Consider the following 23690-nt stretch of genomic DNA (forward strand, 5'->3'; position numbering starts at 1 on the left):
TGGGTGACCTTCACCATGAATTTTTAATACTCGCCTCTTCTATGTTTCCATAATCTTATTTGGTCCTTACAATAAACTTATGGAGCAGATGTTAAGATTCTTGTTTGACAGATTAGGAAACTGAGATGCAAAGGGGCAAGCCTGCTACTGAGTGGTGGAGACAGAGTCTGAAACAAAAAGTTTAAAATTCATTTAAATCAATTAAATTAAATTCTAGAAAGTGCCCATATGTTTAAAAAAGTATGACTTTCATGGGAAGCAGGAATATTGGATATTGAGACAATTCACCTGTTCGAATATGCTCTGATATTTTATTTTTAGCTTTTCTCAACTTCCCCATTTGACGACTGCCAAGTAATGTGTACTTCATTTCTTGAGCGGGGTTCACCAGAAACAGACTCTGAGACAAGGATCTAGTTGCAAGTGGTTTATCTGGGAGTGGTTTATCTGACTCCAGCACACACTGGTAAGGGGAGTCGAGATGGAAGAGAGGAAGAGGAGGCAGCCAGTCCAGGCTGAGTTGCTGAGCAGCTGAGTGGGCAGCTGGGGCTCAGCTCTGTTGGGACCACATGCCATCTCGCCTCTCTTCTAATGAGTTGCTCCTTCTTCCCGTTGCCTAGGCTGTGTGCACATCGAGGAGGCTGATATTTACTTCCTTATTGATGGGTCTAGCAGCATCAGACAAGATGATTTTCTTCAAATGAAGGCGTTCATGAAGGCGGTGATAAAGATGTTCCATATTGGGCCTGACAAAGTACAGTTTGGAGTCGTTCAGTACTCAGACCGAATTAACAGTGAATTCATCCTCAGCCAGTATCCCAGTGTGGCACAGCTGAATGTGGCCATTGATGGTATCCAGCAGAGCGGAGGTGCCACCAGTACAGGTCAGGCCTTGAGAACCATGGCTCAGGTCTTTGCAGACACTGCTCGCAGCAACACACCTCGGTATCTCATAGTCATCACCCATGGTCAGTCTCAGGACGAGGTGGCCGTGCCTGCAAAGGCATTGAGGAACAACAGAGTCAACATTTATGCCATTGGGGTCAGAGACGCTAACACTGCTGACCTTAAGGAGATAGCTGAAGACAGGATGTTTTTCGTGTATGAGTTTGATTCTTTGAAGGCCATCCAACAGGAAGTGGTAAAAGACATCTGCTCCTCAGAGAGTAAGATTTTTTCTTCTCTCTCTCTCTTTCTCTCTCTCCCTTCCCCCTACCACAATATATGTGTCTAATTTATGCAAATAGGTTTCATTCTCAAAATGTGGATTCCCTAGTCCAGAAGAGAGTATTAGACACAGAATGACCATGATCTAGAATGAACAAAACTGGCCAAATTTTATGTCTTTATTATATAGCTGTGTCTATTTTGAGACTGGTTTGTGCTGGGTCATAGAAAATTTATTTCATTGACTTCCTCTTCCCCCGCCCCTTTAAAAATATTTTCATGTTGTGTATATGCCACCTCAGACTGTCTCTGAGGGCTCATAATTAATTTCAGGCTCTAAGTGAATGTTCTGTTCTGCTCCTCCCCACCCCTACCAGTCTGTAAGAAGAGGAAAGCTGACATTATCTTTCTGATAGATGGTTCAGAATCCATCTCCCCAAAAGACTTTGAAAAAATGAAGGGATTCATGAAGAGGATGGTGAATCAATCTAATATCGGTGCTGATGAAATTCGGATTGGCCTTTTGCAGTTCAGCTCGGACCCCCAGGAAGAATTCAGGCTCGACCACTTCTTCCTCAAGGAGGAAATTCGTGAAGCCATCTCAAAAGTTCAGCAGATGAACGATGGCACCCGAACTGGGAAAGCCCTGAATTTCACTCTGCCTTTTTTTGACAGTTCAAGAGGAGGGAGACCCAGTCTTCTTCAGTATTTGATTGTGATCACTGATGGGGTGGCCCAGGACGATGTAGACATGCCAGCCAAGGCCCTCAGGGACAGAAACATAATTATTTTTGCCATTGGTGTAGGAGGGGCTGAAAAGTCCCAGCTTTTGCAGATTACTAATGACCCTGACAAAGTGTACTATCAAGACAATTTTGAGTCCCTGCAGAACCTGGAGAAGGAAATTCTTTACAAGGTCTGCATTCCACAAGGTGAGTGCCAGAGGGTTTGCCATTTGATCCATAAGCCCATCATAAGTGTCAGGGACCCTGTTGGCTCCCTTAATAAAACTGATCCTTCTAGCTGAGGGAGGGAGGGAGGAAAGATCGCCCTGTGGGAAGGGCAACTGGACTGCACTCCCACCGCTGTTATTCGCCTTTCCGTGGGGATTCTTTAAATCATTCCCTCGCTGTCACTCCTCTGGCCTCCAGAGGCCTGAGCTTTCTCGGAACTCTATCTCTGGAAAGTCCTCACAACTCTTCCCTTTATCCCTTGTAGATAGATGAAACCAGACTGGAATGTGTAAACACAACTCACTGAAGATTGGGGCATATCGAAAGAGAAATAGGAGCAGAGAATAATACCGTATTTTCAGACTATAAGATGCACCCCAACCCCCCAATTTGGGAGGAGTAATGGCTGGTAATGCTGCTGTTGAGTTCTGTTTACATTTACATTGGTGAAATATTATGTTATTTATGTTATTAAATATTTTACCACATTTTTTGCTCCAACATTTTTTTTCTTATTTTCCTCTAAAACCTAGGCGCATCTTACGGTCCAAAACATACGGTAATACCAGTTAGATAGTGGTTCATATGAAATAGAACACACTCTTTTCTAGAGTCTCTGGATGGGAGTCTCTCTGCTTTGTTGCTAATCTGCTTCCACGTGGCCAAGGTCATCCTCCATTCCATTTTATCTCCTTAAGCTTTTATCCAAAACAGCAGGGTCCAGAGACTAAGGTTCCTCTTCCCAACAGTCTGGGTCTGTTCTTGTGATATTTTCCCAAGATTTGCCTTTCAGTGGGTGATTGACCCAGAGAATGTCTTTATGGATGACTCTACCTCCTTCCCACAGGAAGTGAGATTCTGCAGCACAACCACATCATCATTAGGAGAGCTAAGCTTCAGGTGGTACTTTATGTTTGTGCCAGGGGCTCTTCCAAAGGCTTCCCTATATTAAACTATTAAATCTTCACATAAACCTATTGAATAGATACAGTTTTACCAATGCAGAAACCAAGACACAGAAAAATTAGGTTATTTGGCCCCAATAAACAGCGAAGCTGAGATTTGAACTTGAGTAAGTCTAGTTCTAGAGTTTGTGTACTAAATGCTGTTTTATATTGCTTTTTGGTATATGTAGTAGAGCAGAGGCCTCTCAAACTTCAACATACATTTGAATCAAGTTCTGGATAGGATTCTGTTACTAACAAGCTCCCAGGTGATGCTGATTCTGCTGTTTCTCAAATCACACTTTACAAGGCTAGTACAGCATGGCATAATGAAACATAGTATAATGTAGAAGAGTATTACATAGTATGATAGACAGTCATGTGTCACTTAACTATGAGCTGTTTAAAAAAATCTCTCTCCCTCTTTTAAAAAAATCTTTTTTAAATTTTTTAATTACAGTTGACATACATTATATTAGTTTCAGGTGTATACCTTGGTGATTAGACATTATATAACTTATTATGTGATTATCCTGGTAAGTCTCATACCCATCTGACACCATACATAGTTATTAGAATATCATTCCCTGTGCTGTACTTTACATCCCCGGGACTATTCTGTAACAACCAATTTGTACCATGAGGATACCTTTTGAGAAAGGTGTCCTTAGGTGATTTCATCGTTCTGTGGGCATCACAGAGTGCACTTACACAGACACAGATGGCACATCCTGCTACTGTAATTGTAGGTGCTGTACTTTCACAGGACTGTTGGCACTGTAGGGTTGTTTACACCAGTGTCACCACAAACACGTGAGTGATTGTAGTGTAAGCCCTGAGTGTGGGCTTCTCTTTTTGTAAATGAAGTGCCTGATTTGAGCTTTCATTGCCAAGACATCCATCTCAAAGGGACATCTACTTCAGAGAAGTCTGTAACAAACACAGTGCCTGCCTCAATAGATGAAGAGTCAGGCCACCTCCCCGACTGAGGCTCCTTTGTTTGAGAAATCTTGGTTGATTTTGATAACTGACCACTTGGATCACTTGTTTTTATTGTGCTTTAAATTCACCCTTATATGTTTTAAATTAACCAATAACAAGTGAACTGTGAAACAGCCCCTCCTTCCTGATGTTTGACTCCAATAAAAGCAGGACCCCAGTCCTCTGTACTCTCTCTCTCCACCTGTAATCTTGCTGTGTTCCCCCTGGAGTGCCTGTATACCCCAGGGCCTGTAAGTAATCAACTTTTTGTTTCAAAGTTTTCTAATGGTTATTGCTGAAGGGTGTCTTGCATGTAATAAGAACCAAAGCTTTGGTCCTGTTGCAATATAGGTTTCGAAAGAGATGTCTGTGGAAAGCTCACTGCAGCCCAGGCAAATGCCCCTGGCATTTCTAGGAATCACGTTACTATCCACAAACTGAGGCAGCCACAAACAATAATACATTGCACTACGACCTACATGGCTACAGCATCACTTGGCAACAGGAATTTTTGGCTCCATCATAATCTGGGACCATAGATGTATATATGTCTGTCATTGACTAAAATGCCATTATTAGGCTCATGATAGTAGTGTAGTATAGAATAGCACAGAATGTTGGCGAATGGTATGATGTGGTATAGTGATGTATAGGACGGTATAGTGAAGTACAGTGTAGTGTGGAATCATAGAGAAGAGTATATGATGGAACCCATAAGTCCAATATTCCTACATCAACCCCATGTGAAGCAGATGCTGTTATTATGATACCCAGTTTCCAGTATCAACATGAGAAAAACAAGACAGGTTAAGAAGCGCAAATGGGAAAATAATGGAGTCAGGATTGGACTTCCCAGCAGCTGGTGTCAAAAGCTGAAGCCAGTTTTCCAGAATATTAAGTTAATATTTTTGTTTACGGTGTCTAAAGAATATCATTACTTTGTAGTGTCCTTTGCAAACTCAGAAATCAACTGAAAAGAGTGCATGTGTAAACGTGTTCTAGTAAGCATGGACTATGGGCCGTCCTGCATTAAGCAGTTCAGATTCTTCAGAAAATAAAGTTCTGTTTTTGTGTTCATAAGCACCTGGGTATTATCCAGGAGAGGAAAAGAAATATAGGATTCTGGTTTCTCTTTTCAGTTCATTTTGCACCATGCAGTAAATTAGGATTTATATTTATCTTCAGCTTTGTCTTTCAACTTTTTGGATACAATTAGCTGGATACTTTAATAATAGCTGGATTCTAATTAATTCTAGATTTCTAGGGTCATAAAGCTAAATCATAAAGACCCTGGAGGTTATCTGATGAGATTCAAACCCTCTCTATTAACAGTGAAAGGAAATGCTCCTTGTGTTACAGAATAAAGCCAGCAGAAATGTCCCTGGGGAAAATGTAAATTAGAAATGTTGAAATAATATACCATACTGCAAAAGGGAAATTTCTTTTTTTTTCTGAAAACAGATCCGATATAAAAATGGGATTTATATCTGTGGAACTCCTTTTGGTGAATTTCAATGAGAGATTTAAAAATTAAAACAAAGCCAAGATGTTTTATGTGAGTGTCGCAGTTCCTTATATAGGAAATGAAGGGGGGAAGTCATTTTCTATCTTGGCAACTCCAGAAATGTGCTAGGCCAGGTAGCCTGGAGTATAATATTTAGGGGATGGAGAACTCAGGGCTCACCCCTTGATCTTAGGCCCCTGAGAAATTTTAAGCCACTGTTTGTAACCATTTTCACTGCTGAAGGGTCTGGTATTTATTTATTTTTCTCAAAATTGCCCCTGCAACCATGTTCAGTTTGTTTTTATTGATTCTGAGCAAGGTTCTCCAATGTGTGCTGGTTCAAGGAGGAGATGTCCACATGTCCTGCCTTGCCCCAGGCAGTGCCAAGTTTTGTCCGTTGTCCGGAAGTAATTAATGATAGTGACCCTTTTATGGCCAATAAGTTACATATCGACATTCATTCAGATTCTAATCAAGGTGTGTCTGTGGCCATCAACTCTTACCTCTTCAGTAGAATTTTGCGGATGATTTCATTTACCTGTGAGTGTGGGGCGGGGGGGGGGGGGTGTGCTTAGACCGAAAGTGAAACTGGAAAAGTCGGTATTCATGCTGCCTGTCACTACCAGAACCAATAAGCACAGACAGGGATTGAATCGTTAGGGGCGCTTTATTCAGATGGCTGGCGATCTGAGAAGATGGTGGGTTATATACACTAACAGACGGTCTTACATTGCCTTTCAAGCCAGCCTCTTTTATAAGGAGGAAAAGGTATAGGTAAGGGATTTGGACTTCAGGAAAGAGGTTAATCAGATAAAAGCTGCAGTCTGGTAATTTCCCTATCATCTTTTCATCTGTTGACTGGTGATTTTCTATCTGAGTCCTGTTTCCTGTGTCCTGTGTCTGGGGTGATTTTCTTTATCTCTGTCCTGGGTGGTGGGGTGTCTCTCCCTGGAACATGAGGGCTCAGATACCAGCTTGATTGTTATTCTTCTGGGGCACAAAGGTTGACTTGCTTGTGGTCTCCTGGAGTCAGGGTGGGCCATGTCTTCAGTTCTGAAAAAATAGCTTTTTTGCATACATTACCTATTAAACTTATTAACTATTACCTAAATCTAAAAATTTCCAACTCTTGAGGTCCCCCCTCAAAAGATCAATGGACCTTCAAATTCTAGTTATACTCTTCTGGAAGGGCTTAAAAATTTTCAGGTAGAAGTAACAGAAAATTGGGAATGATTGTCAGGCCTGATCTTTTGTAACATGCTCCCCTGAAACAAGGTATATGCATGGGTGGTGAATGAGGAAGAAAACTTCCAGGGGAAAAGGAAGTAGTATAGCTTGTGCTGGAAGAAACTCAAGGCTCATTTATATTCCTGTGTTCATTTGTCAAACATTTAATGAGCATCTGTCTGTATTGGGCACTGGGAAAGTAAGATGACACGGTCCTGCTGGCAAGGAATCCTTGTCGAGTGGTAGAGAAGGTCCGGTAAAGTAAATCGAGGGAATCTGATAATTCAACACGAAGAGCTGGGGACAGGAGTCAAAAAGAACTTTAGGGAGGTGGCTGTTTAAACTGCTATTTGAGAGGTTACTTAAACTGCTACTTGAAAGATGTGAATGAGTTAACAAGACCTAGACTGAGGGGATAGGAAAGGATACCAGGTAAAGGGAGTAGAAGGTGTAGAGGTATAAAACAGTATACTGTATTTTGCCATGTAAAGTGTGTATGTTTTTTGCCCAAATTTTTGAGGGAAAAATAAGGATGTGTGTTATACATGGGTATAATGATTATATACCATGGATGTAATAATCCCCTGTATAATGCAAACAAAAATGTGGGTGTGCATTATGCACAGCAAAATAAGGTGTATCGGTGAGCTTTTGCTGTGTAACAAACTATTCCCTAAATTAAACAACAACCTTATACTTCTATGGGTGGTCTGGGATTTTTTTTCAAGGGCAGTCTTGGCTGATATCTTCTGGACTTGGTTATGCATCTAATTTGATTTTTTTCTCCTCTACCTTCAAAGAATGCAACATAGATTTGTCTGTAGGAATTGACCTCTCCACTTCCACAAGGCAAAATTGGGAGAAGCTTCAAGAGTTACTGCCAGAGCTGATGCAACAGTTGGCTGTGCTTTCTAACATCAGCTGTAGCACTTCCGGTCAGATCAACACAAACTTTCGCTACTTGGTTCCTGACTTAGAAGGCCGGCTTGCCTTTGACTCAGGCTTTGGCAAATACAGTAATGAAATTATTCAGAAGTTCTTGGTTCATCAGGCTGCCAAGATCAACCATATGGATGTGGACTTTTTGCTATCCTTGGGAGATAATGCTATCCTCTCCTCTTCTGCTAAAGTGAAGGTAATAAGTGCTGAGGACACATGTTACGGAGCCATCAGGCAGGGCCTGGGGTGGGAGGAAGTCGGGCTAAGGTTTTGTAACTGAGGCCAACAAACCTGTTGCTCCCTGGAGATCCTGCATAAAGGAACACCATAGTCTTACCCAGTAAAAACCAACAGGAGATGCACTTTGACCAGTCAACAATTTACTAAGCCCTGGAGGCTCTAGTTGAATAATCACAGTGGGGATGAAAGGATAAAGTCTCTTCCCTCAAGTTGTCCACACTTTAGTGATCTAGATTCTTCTATGGAATAATCCATTCCAAAGATCACTGGGCGATATTTTGAGACTCCCTCGCTCCTGAAGGTCACTGGTTGCCAGGTAGAATAGGGCCCATCACTTCTGCAGTGCGCACGCCGTGCTGTCTTCAGTGACAGCTAGTGGCTCTCCAGTGTGGCCTGACTCTCCCTTCTCAGTGCCCTGACACTTTACGCCCACAGAAGTCCCCAGGGACTGCAAGACCCCATGTGACATTTATTAAGAATAAATAAATTTGACATCTCCAAGCTTTAAAAGTTACATTTATTTTTCCCTTCAGTCATGCATCCAATGAATTTATTTCTTGACTGGTATAATTCATATTTTAAAATTAAAAATTTCTATGAGTAAAGGTAACATGTTTTAATTGTAGAAAATGCCATATTTTTTGTATCTTTTACATTGATAAATAATGATAAATATTGTAAGATGATTTTTTGGAAGGTATTTTTAAGTGAACATTTTAAGCTGGTCCAAAATTTTTTTTTGGTAGGGGAAGCTTGGGAGAAATTGAAGTAAAAATGAATGCGTGATAAAATGAATAATAAGTGGGTAAAAAGGAGTGGGGTGAAAGTCTGGACACAACCAGAAAAGCTAACCTTAGTCTTGCATTTTAAAGTAATGTGCAGTTTATAGCATCCATCTTCTCCATTCCCTTTCCCTTCTCTTCTCCCCCTCCTTCCCCTTCTCCTTTGTTCTCTCTTCTTCTCTCCCTCCCCACTTCTTCCAACCCCCCCATCCCCCACCAAACAACAGGTCCTTTTAGTGTTTACAGACGGACTGGATGGTGACTTACAGAGACTGAAGGAAACATCCATGCTTCTCCGTGGCAAAGGCAAGTGCGCAGAGTTGCCCCGCCTGGGCCTCACTCCTCTCACAGGGCCGGAGATGCACTGGACCCTGTGAAGCCTCCTGTATACTGACCCAGGCAATAGGAGCTCAGTACCCACCAGGCTGTTACCATCTCCCTCTTCGTAAGAAGCAGGGGGCTGTTCAGGGCTGAGAGACCCTGCGGTGCCCCCATCCCTGACCCTGACCAAGGGCCTCTCTGAGACAAGACTCACCAGTTATCAGCCTGGCATCTGCTTTTGAGGGCGGGGGCAGGGGTGAAGGTGCAACTCCTCCACGCTGAGTGGGAACCGATTGCTCTGTTAGGCTACCTCAGGGCACATAGGTCTCTTTTTCCTAAACCCTGGAATCAGCCTGAATCTGGGCTTTACTCTTTCCACTCCCCTTTCTCCCTTGTGTGCCCCCTACTTCTCCCTCCTTCTCCATTTCCAAGGGCTACTGCTAGTCTATATGGCATCTTTGTGAAATTGGAAAAAGATGCCCAGTGCCCCGGTGGGTGCCATCCTGTGCCTGGCCACCTGGCTTGGTGAGTGGTGTCCTGGCTGCATTTCAGCACCCACCAGCCCCCTAGCTGTGTGTCCCTGGGCAGTACCTTCTGTACAACTGTGCCTGTTTACTCTGGCTATTCCCCGTTTGTGCCACATAAAGGCACAAGGCAACTTGGAGTGAACGACCAGCAACATGATTTGTTCAAACTCCCTTCATCCCTCTCCCTCCTAGTGGGGTGTGTCCAACATGTTCTGGGAATGATGTTTTCCCTTGGTTAACAGTGTGTTGGAATATTTTTTATGACAGTTTGTTCCCAACTAAATTTACCAAATACATTGCTACTGGAAGTTTAAATTGTTGCAACTTTTCTGGAAGAAATTTGGGACGCTATGACAGAAGACTGCAATCTTTGCCTACATGCTAGGCCCAGGAATTTATTTTCAGAAATAATGAAGACTATGTGTAACAACCTTTAACCAAAGGTTGTTAAGCAGCTTTTTTCTTTTCAATAGCAGGAAGCTGATGTGTGTGTGACTTTAGTGTTCAACATATCAACACTAATGGTTGTTCTGAAATTCTAGAAACAGCAATTCCTTGCCAACTATGAGGTGTCCTTGTTCATATTTGTTCTCTGTGTGGACAAATCCAGGTGATCCGATAGTTCCAAATTCAGTAGAATTGTCTAGGTTAGACTGCAGTCACAAACTATCTCCAAATCTCAGTGCTTTACAGAAGCAAGACTGTATTATTCATTTATGCCCCATGCCCACACGTATATGTTGCCTGCTCATCACTCAAGGACCCAGGCTGAAAGAGGGGTCTATGCCTGTGGCAGGGGAAAAGAAATTAGGCAGATTGTTCTCTATTCTTAAAATTTCTCTCAGGGGGAGACACATATCATGCTGTACACATTTTGTTGGTCAGAGCAAACCAGGTGGACAGCTCTAACTTCCATGAGATAGGTAATATTTTCATTGGGAAGGCACTGAGGCTTAAGGAGAGTTTATAACTTTTCCAAAGAAGCAAAATCTTATCATGTGCCCTTTTGGGGAGCAACCAGAGTATTTGTGAGCAGTTCCAATGATGCCACAGTTTCTAAGAGCAAAACCAGAAATCTCCATCACGAATGGGTTTAAAAGGATGTAACAACACAACAATGGGTGAAAACCATTTATGAACTAAAAAAGTAGGGACTGCAAAAGAATTATGAGAGTCCTTTTTGGTTCTGCCTAACTGCTTAACTTCCAGCTGGTGGCATTGAAGTTCCCACTTCTTCAAGAAGGAATGCCATGAGCTAGTTTGGCTTTGAACAAAAATAGGAAGGGTGGGGTGGTGGTCGAATATCTGGCATCAAAACAAAGACCAAACAAAAGACATACAAGTAAGTTGCCCACCTGCTGGTATCTTGAAGGATTCTCTGCGCTCCTCATTGTTGGCCTGGAAAGTGTACATAAACTGGAAGAGCTTCAGGAGCTGGAATTTGGCAGAGGATTTGCATATAATCAGCCTCTGAGCATCACACTGCAGTCCCTCCCAAGCATCTTACTGAAGCAACTTGTAAGTATATTTTTAAATACCATCCACAGGGTTTGAAAAACCTGAGGGAATGAATTTTGTCTCCTTAGTGTGTAATGGGATATAGGTTAACTGATGAAAAAAGTCATTATGTGACATGGGTTCTGTCTTTCAGGACACAATCATGGAAAGGACATGCTGCAATACATATGCAAAGTGTTTTGGAGAAAAGGGGCAAAGAGGTGATTCTGGGAACCCAGGGAGGAAGGTGAGAATTTCCTGGGTGTGGATGGGAGAGGGAAAGAGATGACATTTTAAGTAGGTGAGTGTCGGTGACTATATACCAGACTCTGTGTTATATCTTTAACGCAGTTTTTCTAATTCTAGAAAAATTCTAGAAAAATTCTAGAAAAATTCTACCCTCTTAATAAACCTTGGAAGTAACTGCTACTTAATGGGTCTGAAACTGATGCTCACAGATGGAACATCACTTTCCAAAAGCTGCACCATTACGGAGAGGCATTTTAGAATTTAAACCCCGGCTACCTGACTCCCATTCTTTCCACTCTATGATGCTGCCTACTGACATTTATTTGACAAATACTTTCACAGATTCCCTCACTACACAGAAGTTTTTACTTGTCTCCAAAATTTTCACTTATCCACCATCAGCTTTCTTTACTAAGTAGTCAACGCCCCTCTCCCTCCTGCTAACCTCTCATTCGACAGCATGAATTGCTGAAGAAGGAAGCAATCACTGTTCACACGTGCTAACTCTTGAGTTACGTGATAGGGAATTACTGCTGCACACTTTTAAGGGAGAATATCCCCTTAGAAATGGCCCTCAGGCACCCAGGGAAACAAGGCTCCATGATCATAGGGACTAAAGCTTCATGGTGGGGGAAGAGTCACAAATCCACGTGTGAGGGTGAGTCAGACCCCTTGGCTTTGTCCATCTTTTTACCTACTCTCTTTGTGAGGTCTCCCATGAGGTGGTTGCAATGAGCTCTTGCTGACTCTGGGGATCCATTTTAGTTTAGAATAGTATAAAGTGTGTACTTATTTTTTGAAAAATAAATTGTAGTTACAACTTAGTGCTATAGTATCCCTGCCCCCATCATATTCTTAAACATCAGATGGGAGAATCAGAAAATCAAGCTTGGGAACCTCTTGACATGTTTTGTTTTGTTTTCAACTGCCACAGAGGTCACGGATGAGAGTGTTTTGAACTTTTGACTTCTCTGCTCCTTCTGTTTGTTAAAATCCAATGGTTGGTTGAATTGACTTTCGTTATCTTTGTTGATCACCAATACACTATGGCTCCCATGTTTTATCGACCGGGTTTTAGACTAAATGAGCACATCTGGCTATAAAATGGAAAGCCAAATTCTCTTGAGAAGAAATAGTTTGTGTTTTTAGGTATCTAAGAAGAAGTAAAAAAAAAAAAAGGAAGGCTATATAGCTGAGTCACACAGAAATAAGTAATATGGTGGTAACATTTTTGCTTATTGAGTTTTGTCAAACAAGGTCAAAGGCCTCTTTAAAAATAACAGTTTTCCATAAACATTTAACTGGAACTAGTTTTGGCTTGGATTTTCATAACATAATGGCTTAAAAAGTTATTTTAGAAGAATAAAAATAGGTTGCTGTACCAATTATATTAAACCAAACAGGTATTGATGTTTGCACTGTGAGATTGATCAGGAGTGTCTGTTTCTACAGGTCCCTGCACATCGTGCTCAATGTTTAGTAGATTCTCAATAAAATGTCAACTCAATGACACATCACTCAGTTAATAACAACTTTTATTTCCTGTAGATTTGAGAAATGAAGACTTTAGAGTCCAAGTGATTTATTTTGATTTCTTTTCCTCTCAGGGAGAGAAGGGGCCTGACGGATTACCTGGCTATCCTGGTGACGAAGGTGAACATGTTAGTATTGAGTCTTATTTTTTTCTTTGATGGGATATTGTAAAATGAGTCAAATATTAGCAATACTTAATTGCACTTATGTCATGAAAGTTTTTCTCATTTGTGCTATTTAAAATGGGTTTAGAAAATAAAACAGATTTAAAATACGTAAAAATAACCATTTAGTATAACAAATGTCAGGTGGACACATTGTATGAAGATAGTCTCTGGAAGGTGTTTAGTGAGGAAGTGTGGTCATTTTGGATTTTGTTAATGAGAGAATTTGCGATAACTGAAAATGTGACCTCTACTTAATGTGCATACGTGTAATAGGAGTTGTTAATCAAGAACTAATTTGCAGGTTGTCTGTTGCTATGAATGACGTAGCCACATTTGTAAGTGTTTTAACTAAATAAATTCGAGAGAATCAAAGTTGTTTTTATAACATGATCACTCAGATACCTTCCTGAGTGGCTGGGGATATGATGGGGTTTTAGTTACTCACTGATGGTTTGCAGAGAACCCTGGGTATGTTCCTGGGCAAGGAAAAATTATCTATCATGTGATTGGCTGACATGGAAAATGTATATCATACAGAGAATAGTTAGCTGAATTGTTAGAACTGAAATGTGGTAGGGATCATCTTTATTACATCATAGAAATACCAAAAGGACTTTAAAGCCCCACTGTTTTCAGTGAATTTTAAATTATGGAAACCCACTTTGCCACAGGTGTCTGTTTTAAAGTTAATTTGTATATGCCACTGGTTCTCAAGCTTTTTGGTCTCAGGATAAACCTCTACAATCCTAAAGGTTACCGAGGACCTCGAAGAGCTTTTGTTGATGTGGTTTCTATTGTTATTTACCACATCAGAAATTAAAACTGAATTTTAAATGATCAATTTTATTCCAAAATAACAAACGTAAAACCATTAACATACATGACTTATTTCATTATGATAAATGATATTGTCCAAAACAAAATATATTGGTGAGGAGAGTGGGATTTTTAAAATATATTTTCAAATGTCATTAAGGTCTAGTTTATTCAGCTAGATTCATGTATTTGCTTCTTTATTCAGTCTGTTGTTATATCACTTGCTATGTGGCTCCTTAAAACCTCTACTGTATGCTTGAGAGACCATAGGAATAAAAAAAGAAAATAACATTTTAGTGTAATTGGGAAAATAATTTTAACTCTCTGAGCATCCCCTCCCAAAGGGTCTTAGGGACCTGAGGGGTCCTTGGACCGAACTTTTCAAACTGCTGGTATATATAAGCATCAGAATCCCCATTGCCCCACTTAGTAGCACATCTTTTTATTATTCTGAACATTTCGGTGGCCTGAATTTGGAAAATAAGCAGAAGTTAGAGAAAAATGTAGCTGCTGAGACCTATGTAGTGGATCCATTTCTTTGATCACCTTTATGGGAGAATTGCTCAACTTCTATTTTGCCTCAGTGTGCCTAGTCTTAGATGTTAGAATTACATTCAGAAATGTGAATTGTGGATTTTTTTTCTATTTTGTTTAGGAGTTGTAAAAATATCCTTAAGTGTTATTTTAGTTTTTTCTGCTTGGCCTGTGGTTCAGTGAACCTTGCCCAAGTTCAGAGAGTGTGCTAAGTTCTGACCAGTCCATTAAGATCACTGACGCCAATTTCAGACAAACGGGGTGAACAAGCCCTGTCTTTTGAGGGTTGGGGATGATTTTTGCCCCCCTCTCTTCTGTCTTAGTATCTTAAAACCAGGATATTTTATAAAAACCCGTTAGTACACAGCAAAGTATATGATGTGAATGACATACAGTGCCACCCTTTTGTCAGCCACCATGTCCCTTTCTGAGATTTCAGTTACATAGAGTCAATCACTGTTCCAAATATTACATGGAAGATTCCAGAAATAAACAATCAGTGTATTTTAAACCCTGCACTGTTCTTAGCAATGTGTTGAAATCTCATGCTGTCCCTTGCGAGAAGGGAATCGTCCTGTTGCCCAGCATCTCCATGTTGTGAGTGCTCCCTGCTGGTTAGTCCTTTAGTAGCCACCTGGGTTATCAGATTTTCTCAGTATTGTAGTGCTTGTGTTCTGATGACCCTTATTTTAGTTAGTCATGGCCCCCAGAGTTAAGAGTTGTGATGCTGGCGATTCAGATATGCCAAAAACAAGCCGTGAAGTGCTTCCTTTAAGTGAAAAAGCAGAAGTTCTTGACTTACTAAGGAAAGAAAAATATCGCATGCTGAAGTTGTTTAGATCTATGGTGAGAATGAGTCTTCCGTCTGTGAAATTGTGAAGAAGAAAATAGAAATTTGTGCTAGTTTTGCTGTCACACGTCAAACTGCAAATGTGTCTCATCTGGTAGGCTCTTCATCATCTCATGTCGTTGTAAGAAGACGGGTGAGTCTCACCCTTGAGAGAGAGACCACCCGCACTCATAGCTTTTATTATAGTGTACTGTTATCCTTGTTCTATTTTATTGTTAGTCATTATTAATCTCTTATTGTGCCTAATTTATAAATTGAACTTCATCGTAGGTATGAATGTATAGGCAATAACAGGATGTATATGGTTCAGTGTTCCCTGTGGTTTCAGGTATCCACTGGGGGCTTGGAACATACCTCCTGGGGGATGAGGGCTACTGTATATGATTTCATATAATTTAAAATTTTATTGTAGAACTCCAAAGAATGTAAAAAGAAACAGGTGAAGTTGGTTCTAATAATATATTTTATTTAACCCAATATATCCAAAATATAATTATTTAAACATGTAATTAATAATTAATACAAAAACTGATAAGATATCTTACTTTTTAAATATATTGTCTTTGCAGTCCAGTGTGTATTTTATAATTATAGCACATTTCAATGTGGACAAGCCACATGTGGCTTGTGGCCACTATATCCGACAGTACAGCTCTAGTAGGTCTTGTTTGCTTTTGCTGCATTTCTCACAAGAGAAGAGAACTTCAAAATGTGTTGTTTTCTGAGGTGCTTTTAATGTCACTTCCCCACAAAGCAGGTCAGATTGGGTTGTCCACGGTGGAGACATTGCTGCAGTGGACATGTTTTATAATGGGGCCCTTAATTTGTATTGGGTTGGTCAAAAAGTTTGTTTAGTTTTTCCCAAAAAATAAAAGACACATTTTTTACTTCCACCAATAACTTTATTGGTATGGCTATTTTGAGTATGCCAGCTATCTCCTGCATGGTAAGACATTGGTTGTTCTCCATGTCTCTATTTGATCGCTATCAAGTTCAACTAGTCTACCCGACCTTGGGGCATTGTCCATTAAGAAATCTCCAGCACAAAATTTGCAAACCACGTTTGACATGTTTGATCAGTCACAGCATCTTTTCCATGCACTGCACAAATCTTTTTTTTGCATTTTAATAGAGTTTTTACCTTTCTCGAAATAATAAAATGTAATATGCTGAAAGTTGCATATTTTCTTCTATCTTCAATATTAAAATAGCTACACAAAAATTCACCAATTTTGATACGTTTTTTTAAATGCATGCTGATATAAGTGTCACAACACAATCTAACAAAATTGTTTTGAATAAAATTAAAGACAACTAGGTGCTACTAGAGCCACATTACAGAAAAAACTACAAACATTGTGGCTAACTCAGTAGGTTCAGATTGAAAGTGTATAAGGACAAATAACTACTGCTCCCCCCCAAAAAAATCCTTAGTGGTGACAAATGACCATCACTTTTGTTAAGTTCTTGGACTCTGTGGGTGAGAGTGAAAAGAGAATAGCAGGGGCATTGTCAATGGGTGTCTGAGGCTGGGCTGACTAGGCCATCTGGGGCTAGAGAGCCCACTGTGAGAGTGGCTTCCTGTCTCATCTGTGGTCCTCTGCTGGGATGGCTGGCCTGGCTGACATCGCAGAACATTGAGGTGGAAGTATGTGGCATATAGTAGCGGGGTCTAAGAGGCAACATCCAATAGGGTGCGTCTGTCCTGCAAGTGAGCATTCCAGGAGATTGAGGCTGAAGCTGCGAAGCTTCCGAGCAGACCTCAGAATTTAGATAGTAACTTGTCTGTCACATTCTATTTAGTGACTTGTTTAGTTACTAAATCCAGACCAGAATCAAGAATTGGGTGGAGGCATTAGACTCCTCCTCTTGATGAGGGTGCGGCAGGGTCACAGAGTAGAAGAGCATGGATATTTTGTTGTGGGCATCTTTAGAAAATATAATCTGCCAGACTCATGAATTCTATATATTTTCAAAATTTACCTATTATGAGATGGTGGTTTAAATATGCATTGATCACATAGTTATACATTAAATTAATCAGATTATCTAAGGCCACAAAAATAGTTATAGAACTTCAGTAGTAGCAAAAATAGTTAATATTTGTTCATACCTTACTCTGTGCCAGATATACAACTAAATATTTTGCATGCATTTCATTTCATCTACAAAATAAGATATCACTATTGCTATTCTCATTTCTCATAAAGTAACTTGAACCAAGCTTGAGAAGCTGGTTCAAGTTGAGAAGCTGGATTTAGTAACTTGAGAAGCTGTTGGTGAGGTTCTTCTTTCCATTAAATCATGGCTGTAATGGATAGCTTTAAGCAATTTGTGAGCAAAGAGGAGACCAGTTTTTGAACATGACAGAGCTTGATATTTGAATGAGAATCACAGTAGGCCCAAATTTTGTTCTCAAAATAATCTAACATATGTGTTCATTCTAAGGCAATTCCCCTTTTCTCATGACAACATCCAAAAAATGCTTTTGCCCTCTTAGAATACATGGGCTCTTAGGAATATAGGTGAACTAGACAAATGTCTACTTATAATATTTAACTTATTTAGTTACACATAAACATTTAAATATCTTTTATGTAAAATGATATTTTAAGTTAGAAATTCTGCTTTTTTTTTCTCTAATATTGGAACAACCATTTAATTACAAATGATTCCCACATAGTTTCTATATCAGTGTCTTCAGCATTATTGGAGCCACTTTTTGGAAACATCTCAATCAGTTTTCTGGAGCATATTGTGTCCACTTCTGTCTAAGTTGTTTAAAGGAAACCACTTTTGAGTCTGTTTATGAAAACTGTCATTACAAATTTTATTTCCAGCTTCCAAACTCATTGCTTCATTTTTCTTGTAAGAATATTTTTATGGTCTCCACAATATAATCACAAATTCTAGTGTTTATAAAAATGATTTTTGAAACTATTATTTACATACCATCTAACATTTGAAATTGTGAGGTCTCACCCTCAAATATAATAAATAATAATTAATTTATTTACTATCTGTTTTTTAATGGATTGGGTAGCTGACCTCCATAAACATCCCCAAAATATCTCAAATAAACAATGACTGTATGTCAGGATTATGTTGCTCAAAATTACATAAAGAGAGCAGTTAAGTAGAGAGAGAGAGTACTCTGAAATATGAGAAACTTTGTGAGGACTCAGATTTAAGAATACTTTTTTCCCCATGGACTAATTTGAGGAAAACACATACCCAATTATGGATATATGTTATAGCAACTGAAACTTTAAAAACTGGGAATAGAAGTCATAAGAGTGGGATTTTTTTTCTTCACAAATTTCTTTTTAATTAAATATTTTAAATTGTGGTAGAATACACGTAACATAAAACTTACTGTCTTAACCATTTGTAAGTGTACAGTTCAGTGGTTTTAAGGACATTCACGCTGTTGCACCACTATCACCATCATCCATCTCCAGAGTACCTTTCACCTTGCAAACCTGGAACTGTCCCCATTAAACACCAATTCCCCATGCTTCTCCCCCCAACCAGCAGCCACCACTTTACTTTCTGTCTCTGTGAATTTGATTTCTCTAGGTGCCGTATTAAGTAGAATCAAGCAGTACATGTCTTTTGGGTTATTTCACTTAGCATGATGTTCTCAAGGTTTATCCCTGTGGTGGTATGTCAGAATCTCCTTCCTTTTGAAGGCTGAATAAACCCATTGTGCATAGATGCCGCTTTTGTTTACCCATCCATCTATCCACTGGCACTCAGGTAGCTTCTACCTTTTGGTTGTTGCGAACACTGCTGCTGTGCTTGTGACTGTAAACACCTCTGTGAGCCCGAGCTTCCCTGGGGTCCACATCCAGAGTAGCTTGTTGGGTCATATGGTAATTCCATTTTCACTTTTTTGGGAAACTACCACACTGTCTTCAAGAGCAACTGCACTCTTGAACAGTCTCACTAAAAGTGTGTGAGGGTTCCAGTGTCTTCACATCCTCACCAATACTTTTTTTATGATAGCCCTTCTAAGAGTGGGTTTACCTTTAATGTTTTCTTAAACATAAAACTTTAAGAATTTTTCTTCATGTCTCTGCTTTATCAGGGACACTTGTTTTATATATAACAACTGTTTTCTAATTGAGACAATGACCAATTACTCAATGACCAATAGCACTGCACACATAGTGCAATGTAGTACAGTAACTATGTTAGTGTTGAATTTTCCAGATGAAGCTTAAACACCACACATTGAACCAACCTGAAAGTACATACAGACTAGGAAGACGGGGTGGGGGGGAGGGGAAAGACATTTATTTGACATCTACTGTATGTTAGGCCCTACATTAGGCATTTGAATGCATGATGACATTTAATCTTCAACCCTACTGATATGGGTTGATACTTTCATTTTATCAATGCAGAAGTAGAAACTCAGAGAAAGTCAGTGGTTTATGAAGGTCAGACAGAGAGGGTTGGAGATGTGCTCAAACCCACATCTGTCTGATGCCAGAACCTGTGCTTTTCTCATGATCTCTTGTTGTCTGCTCTGTATAAAACCCCTCATTTGTTCAAGTCATGTGATTTATGAAGTACTTTCAACACAGTATTGCATGCATTCAGTACAATGATCTTTGAATGGTTAGGATCAATATTATCCAGATCCACAGTTTATAAATGGAAGACATTGTAATTCAGAGTCATGTGCTTGTCCAAGCTTACAAAACAGGTTGGAAACTGAAGTTGGGCTCAAACCCAGGTCCATTCATTCTAGATCCAGAGTGCTTCTCGCTTCACCATGTTCCCTTTCACTGTCCAGGCCAGCTTATCTAGGGAAGTTGCCCAACATCATGAAGTAGAAGATAGATGCTACCTTGGCAGACCCTGTTTTGTTGAAAGCTCATGTTGTATATGGTATTTTCTAATTTATATCTGATCAGTTTGGCACAAGGCATGATACTAGATCAAAAGCTTATACTCAGTATAATTTAGGAAGTAATTCTTTATACCCCAATTGGATATCTGTTGTGTGCCAAACATTGTGCTTAGGGCTGGAAACCCACAGATAAATGAAACGTCCTTGTCGCCAAGAAGCTCATAACATGGCAGAAAACAGTGTAACACAAAAACAATAACACACAATGTATCTTCTCAGAGGAGGCGAAAAATGATCTATATCTCAGGAATGGTCAGGATTTCACCTAGAAGAGAAAAAGTTAAATAGTGGCTTATTCTTTGTCAGACTACAAGGAAACCACCTAGTGTTAGCTGCCTGAGGAAATGTTCAGACACACCTCTCTCTTGTTTCAACGCTGATGTTTTGCACATGGGGCTTGAGTGAATTGATAAAAAAATATAGATAATTTGGGTTTCTAAGATTTGGGACCATCAGTATTGGTAGCTGATGGGTGAACATTCTGATAGCCTTGCAGGTGATCCAATCAGGTCTCTGAGGATGTAGAAGGAATTGTAAGGACCGTGCCATAGTTTGGTCATTCTTGCTGGTTTGAGTCAGTTGGGTGCTGATAGAGAGAGTTGCTTGATTGTCTCCATGTGCCTCTTTATTTCACAGGGAGAAAGAGGTCCCCAAGGTCTTCCTGGACGCCGAGGTGAAGAAGGATGCCCAGGTGTGAGAGGACCCAAGGTGAGTGTGACCTCAAACTGTGGCATTCTTCCCATATCTCTGTTTAATCCCTTGAGTCTGTGGAAAACCTTAATTCTTCAACATAGGTATGGTATCTTGGTTCCTCCTGAGAAGGAGGGTTTCCCAGAAGTTGGGCCTGAGGAAAGGATTAAATGCAAATAGTTTACCGGGAGCAGATTTCAGTACACACGTGCAGGGAGTAGAGAAGTTAGACAAGGATGGAAGGTGGCCTAAAAAGGGTGCATTATCAATTAGATTACTACCATGGGTAGACCGCTTAATCCTGCTGAGGAACTCTGGAGGCCAGTGTTGAACATGCACCTTAATGTTATCCCACTCAAGGGGCGACGGAGCTGGGGTATTCACGCACCAGGTCCTATCAGTCATCAGGCTAGGGCTGCTCCTAGAAGGCAGTGATTCCCCAGCATTTCTGGACTGGTCCAGTACCAGGAAAAACCCTTAGGAGGAAAAGAGTCACAGTGCTGGCAGCTGGAAGGTAGGCTTGAGAACACTGAAATTTTAAAAACTAAAGGGGATAATTGGTGGGGCACCCTTTTTGAGTAGTAGCATTCAATGCCTTTTAATCTTCCAGGTTTAGAGAATTTCCTTTAGTAAGACCAGGGGGAAAAAAGTTCTACAACCTCAGAGTTCTATACATAGTTTTTCTGACCACAATGACCATATTCTGAGTATTTTAACAAGTTACTCTTTCAATTATTTTGTGCTGTTGTTCCTAGAAGCCCTTTCCTGCTTGCTAGTCAGTGTATTGTCATTTTTGTTTGAAAAATGATTGTTATAATAATGAGTGGTGGGTCGCTGCCATTTCCTGCTCACCCTACTATGTGAGGAGTTGCAAGGTTAAATTCCCCCCCAAGTCCCAAGCACGGGGAAGTGGTAGCAGGCAGAGTGCTGTGATGTCCATGACAGTCACTGGGGAAGAAATCTTTGTTTTGGTCTATTCATTGCATTTTCTTGAAACCAGAGAATGTATGGTTTCCTAAATGAAATGATATTTAAAAAATCTAATTCAAGCTCAACTATTTTTATTTTTTCTGAACTCTAGGGAGTACGAGGATTTTCAGGAGAGAAGGTAGGTGACTTTCCTTACTCTTCTTACAGTGAAGAGTAGCTTCTTCGGGAAAAAAAAATACTGAGTCCGGTTGCTTTTCCTTTGCTTGAGCGAGGTGAGGCTTAAAACTTTTAGGTGAAGGGATGTGTCAGATGGTATTAAGAGCAAAACTGAAAGAAAACATTAGTATGGAAATTAACTTCAAAGCAATAATCATGTAACCCGTGATCCTGTTGTCTCTAAATGCATTGTTTGCCCCACAGGGTGACGCTGGTGAGGATGGCGTTGATGGCTTGGATGGAGAACAGGTTCGGAAAGTTTCTCATTCTGTGTCCCCCCCTCTACTACTCTGGCATTTATACTCTCTAGTTATACATTTCACAATTAGTCTAGACACTTTCACATATGTGCTCAACAATGTCTAAAGTTAATTTAGGTATTTGCCCTTGTCTTTGAAATAGAAGGGCCCTAGAAACTTAGCTCTAACCAGCTGCCTCCTGTATTACATATTATTGTCCAATATTTTATTTCCATTTTTTGGTTAAATTCTACCAATTAGACACTGTTATTTTTCTGTTACGTAGTCAGTGCTTATCTAGCTTTATCCTTATGTTTATTACTATTACTGGGCCTTCAAAAGAACATGAAAAGGTCATGCTTCTTTTGCCTATGGTAGGACCTTTAGAATTTCCTTGGATGAAGTTCATAAATTCCCTTGGCTTTTGTTTTTCTGAAATTCTCTTTATTATATCCATTTTTCTTGAAAGATAGTTCTTGGGTAAACATTTGTTTTCAGCACTTTAAAATGTAATTTCATAGTTTTCTGGCTTCTGTTATCTCTTTCATTATTGCCGTTAAGAAGTTATCCATCAAACTAATTGTTATTCCTTGGTCGTCAATCTTAAAAAGATAATACATCAGGCTGCCTTAAGATTTCCCCTTTGTTTCTAGTTTTCTGCAGTTTCAATATGATATGTCCAGGTGTAGATTTGTTTTTCTTTATCCTGCTTGAGACTTATTAGACTTTTGAATCTGAGCGTTTGTGCCTTCTATTAGTTTTAGAAAATCCTTAGCAAATTATCATTTTGACATTTTTATCTTTTCCATTTTCTCTATTGTCTCCTTCTAGGAGTCTAATTAAAAATTTGCGAGAACTTTTCATTTCATTCTCAATGATTTTTAACCTCTTTCCTATTTCCTTGTCTTTCTGTGCTGGATTCTGAATAATTTATTCACTTTCTAATTCACTAATCCTTACATCACTTTGTTTAATATGCCTTTTCACCTGTCAGTTAGATTTTAAATTTTGATTAGCCTAATTTTCACTTCAAAAATTCTATTTGATTCTTTCTCAAATCTGCTTAGTCTTTTAAAAATAGTAGACTGTTATTTTATTTTTTTTTAAGATTGATTTATTTATTTTTAGAGAGGAAAGGGAGGGATAAAGAGAGAGAGAGAGAAACATGAATGTGTGGTTGCTGGGGGCCGTGGCCTGCAACCCTGGCATGTGCCCTGCCTGGGAATCGAACCTGCGATACTTTGGTTAGCAGCCTGCATTCAATCCACTGAGCTACGCCAGCCAGGGTTGACTGTTATTTTAAACAAATTATTTTTAAAATAAATTTACTAAATATACTTACTTTATATACAATATATGATAATTCCAATATCTATAGTCATTGCAAGTCTGATTTTGTTGTCTGCCATTTCTGCTGGTTCCCCTCTCCTGGTGTCCCTCATGTATGTTGTGACTTTGATTTA

At 39.7% G+C, this 23690-nt stretch overlaps 1 protein-coding gene across 2 annotated transcripts in view; it reads left to right on the forward strand.

The window, feature by feature from the left end:
* LOC123830851 (collagen alpha-4(VI) chain-like) overlaps positions 1-23690 on the forward strand; it is a 102034-nt gene that overhangs the window by 28352 nt on the left and 49992 nt on the right. For both annotated transcript variants that reach the window (XM_045857477.1, XM_045857478.1), the window contains 10 exons: positions 621-1166; positions 1545-2099; positions 7577-7911; positions 8965-9043; positions 10958-11103; positions 11237-11329; positions 12939-12992; positions 20789-20860; positions 21924-21950; positions 22193-22237. In XM_045857477.1, the coding sequence (XP_045713433.1) occupies positions 621-1166; positions 1545-2099; positions 7577-7911; positions 8965-9043; positions 10958-11103; positions 11237-11329; positions 12939-12992; positions 20789-20860; positions 21924-21950; positions 22193-22237 (1952 nt within the window). The remainder of the gene's footprint in view (positions 1-620; positions 1167-1544; positions 2100-7576; positions 7912-8964; positions 9044-10957; positions 11104-11236; positions 11330-12938; positions 12993-20788; positions 20861-21923; positions 21951-22192; positions 22238-23690) is intronic.

Source organism: Phyllostomus hastatus, unplaced genomic scaffold (assembly GCF_019186645.2).
Source record: "Phyllostomus hastatus isolate PE091 unplaced genomic scaffold, TTU_PhHast_1.1 phas_scaffold_129, whole genome shotgun sequence".
In the NCBI taxonomy this organism is placed as follows: Eukaryota; Metazoa; Chordata; class Mammalia; order Chiroptera; family Phyllostomidae; genus Phyllostomus; species Phyllostomus hastatus.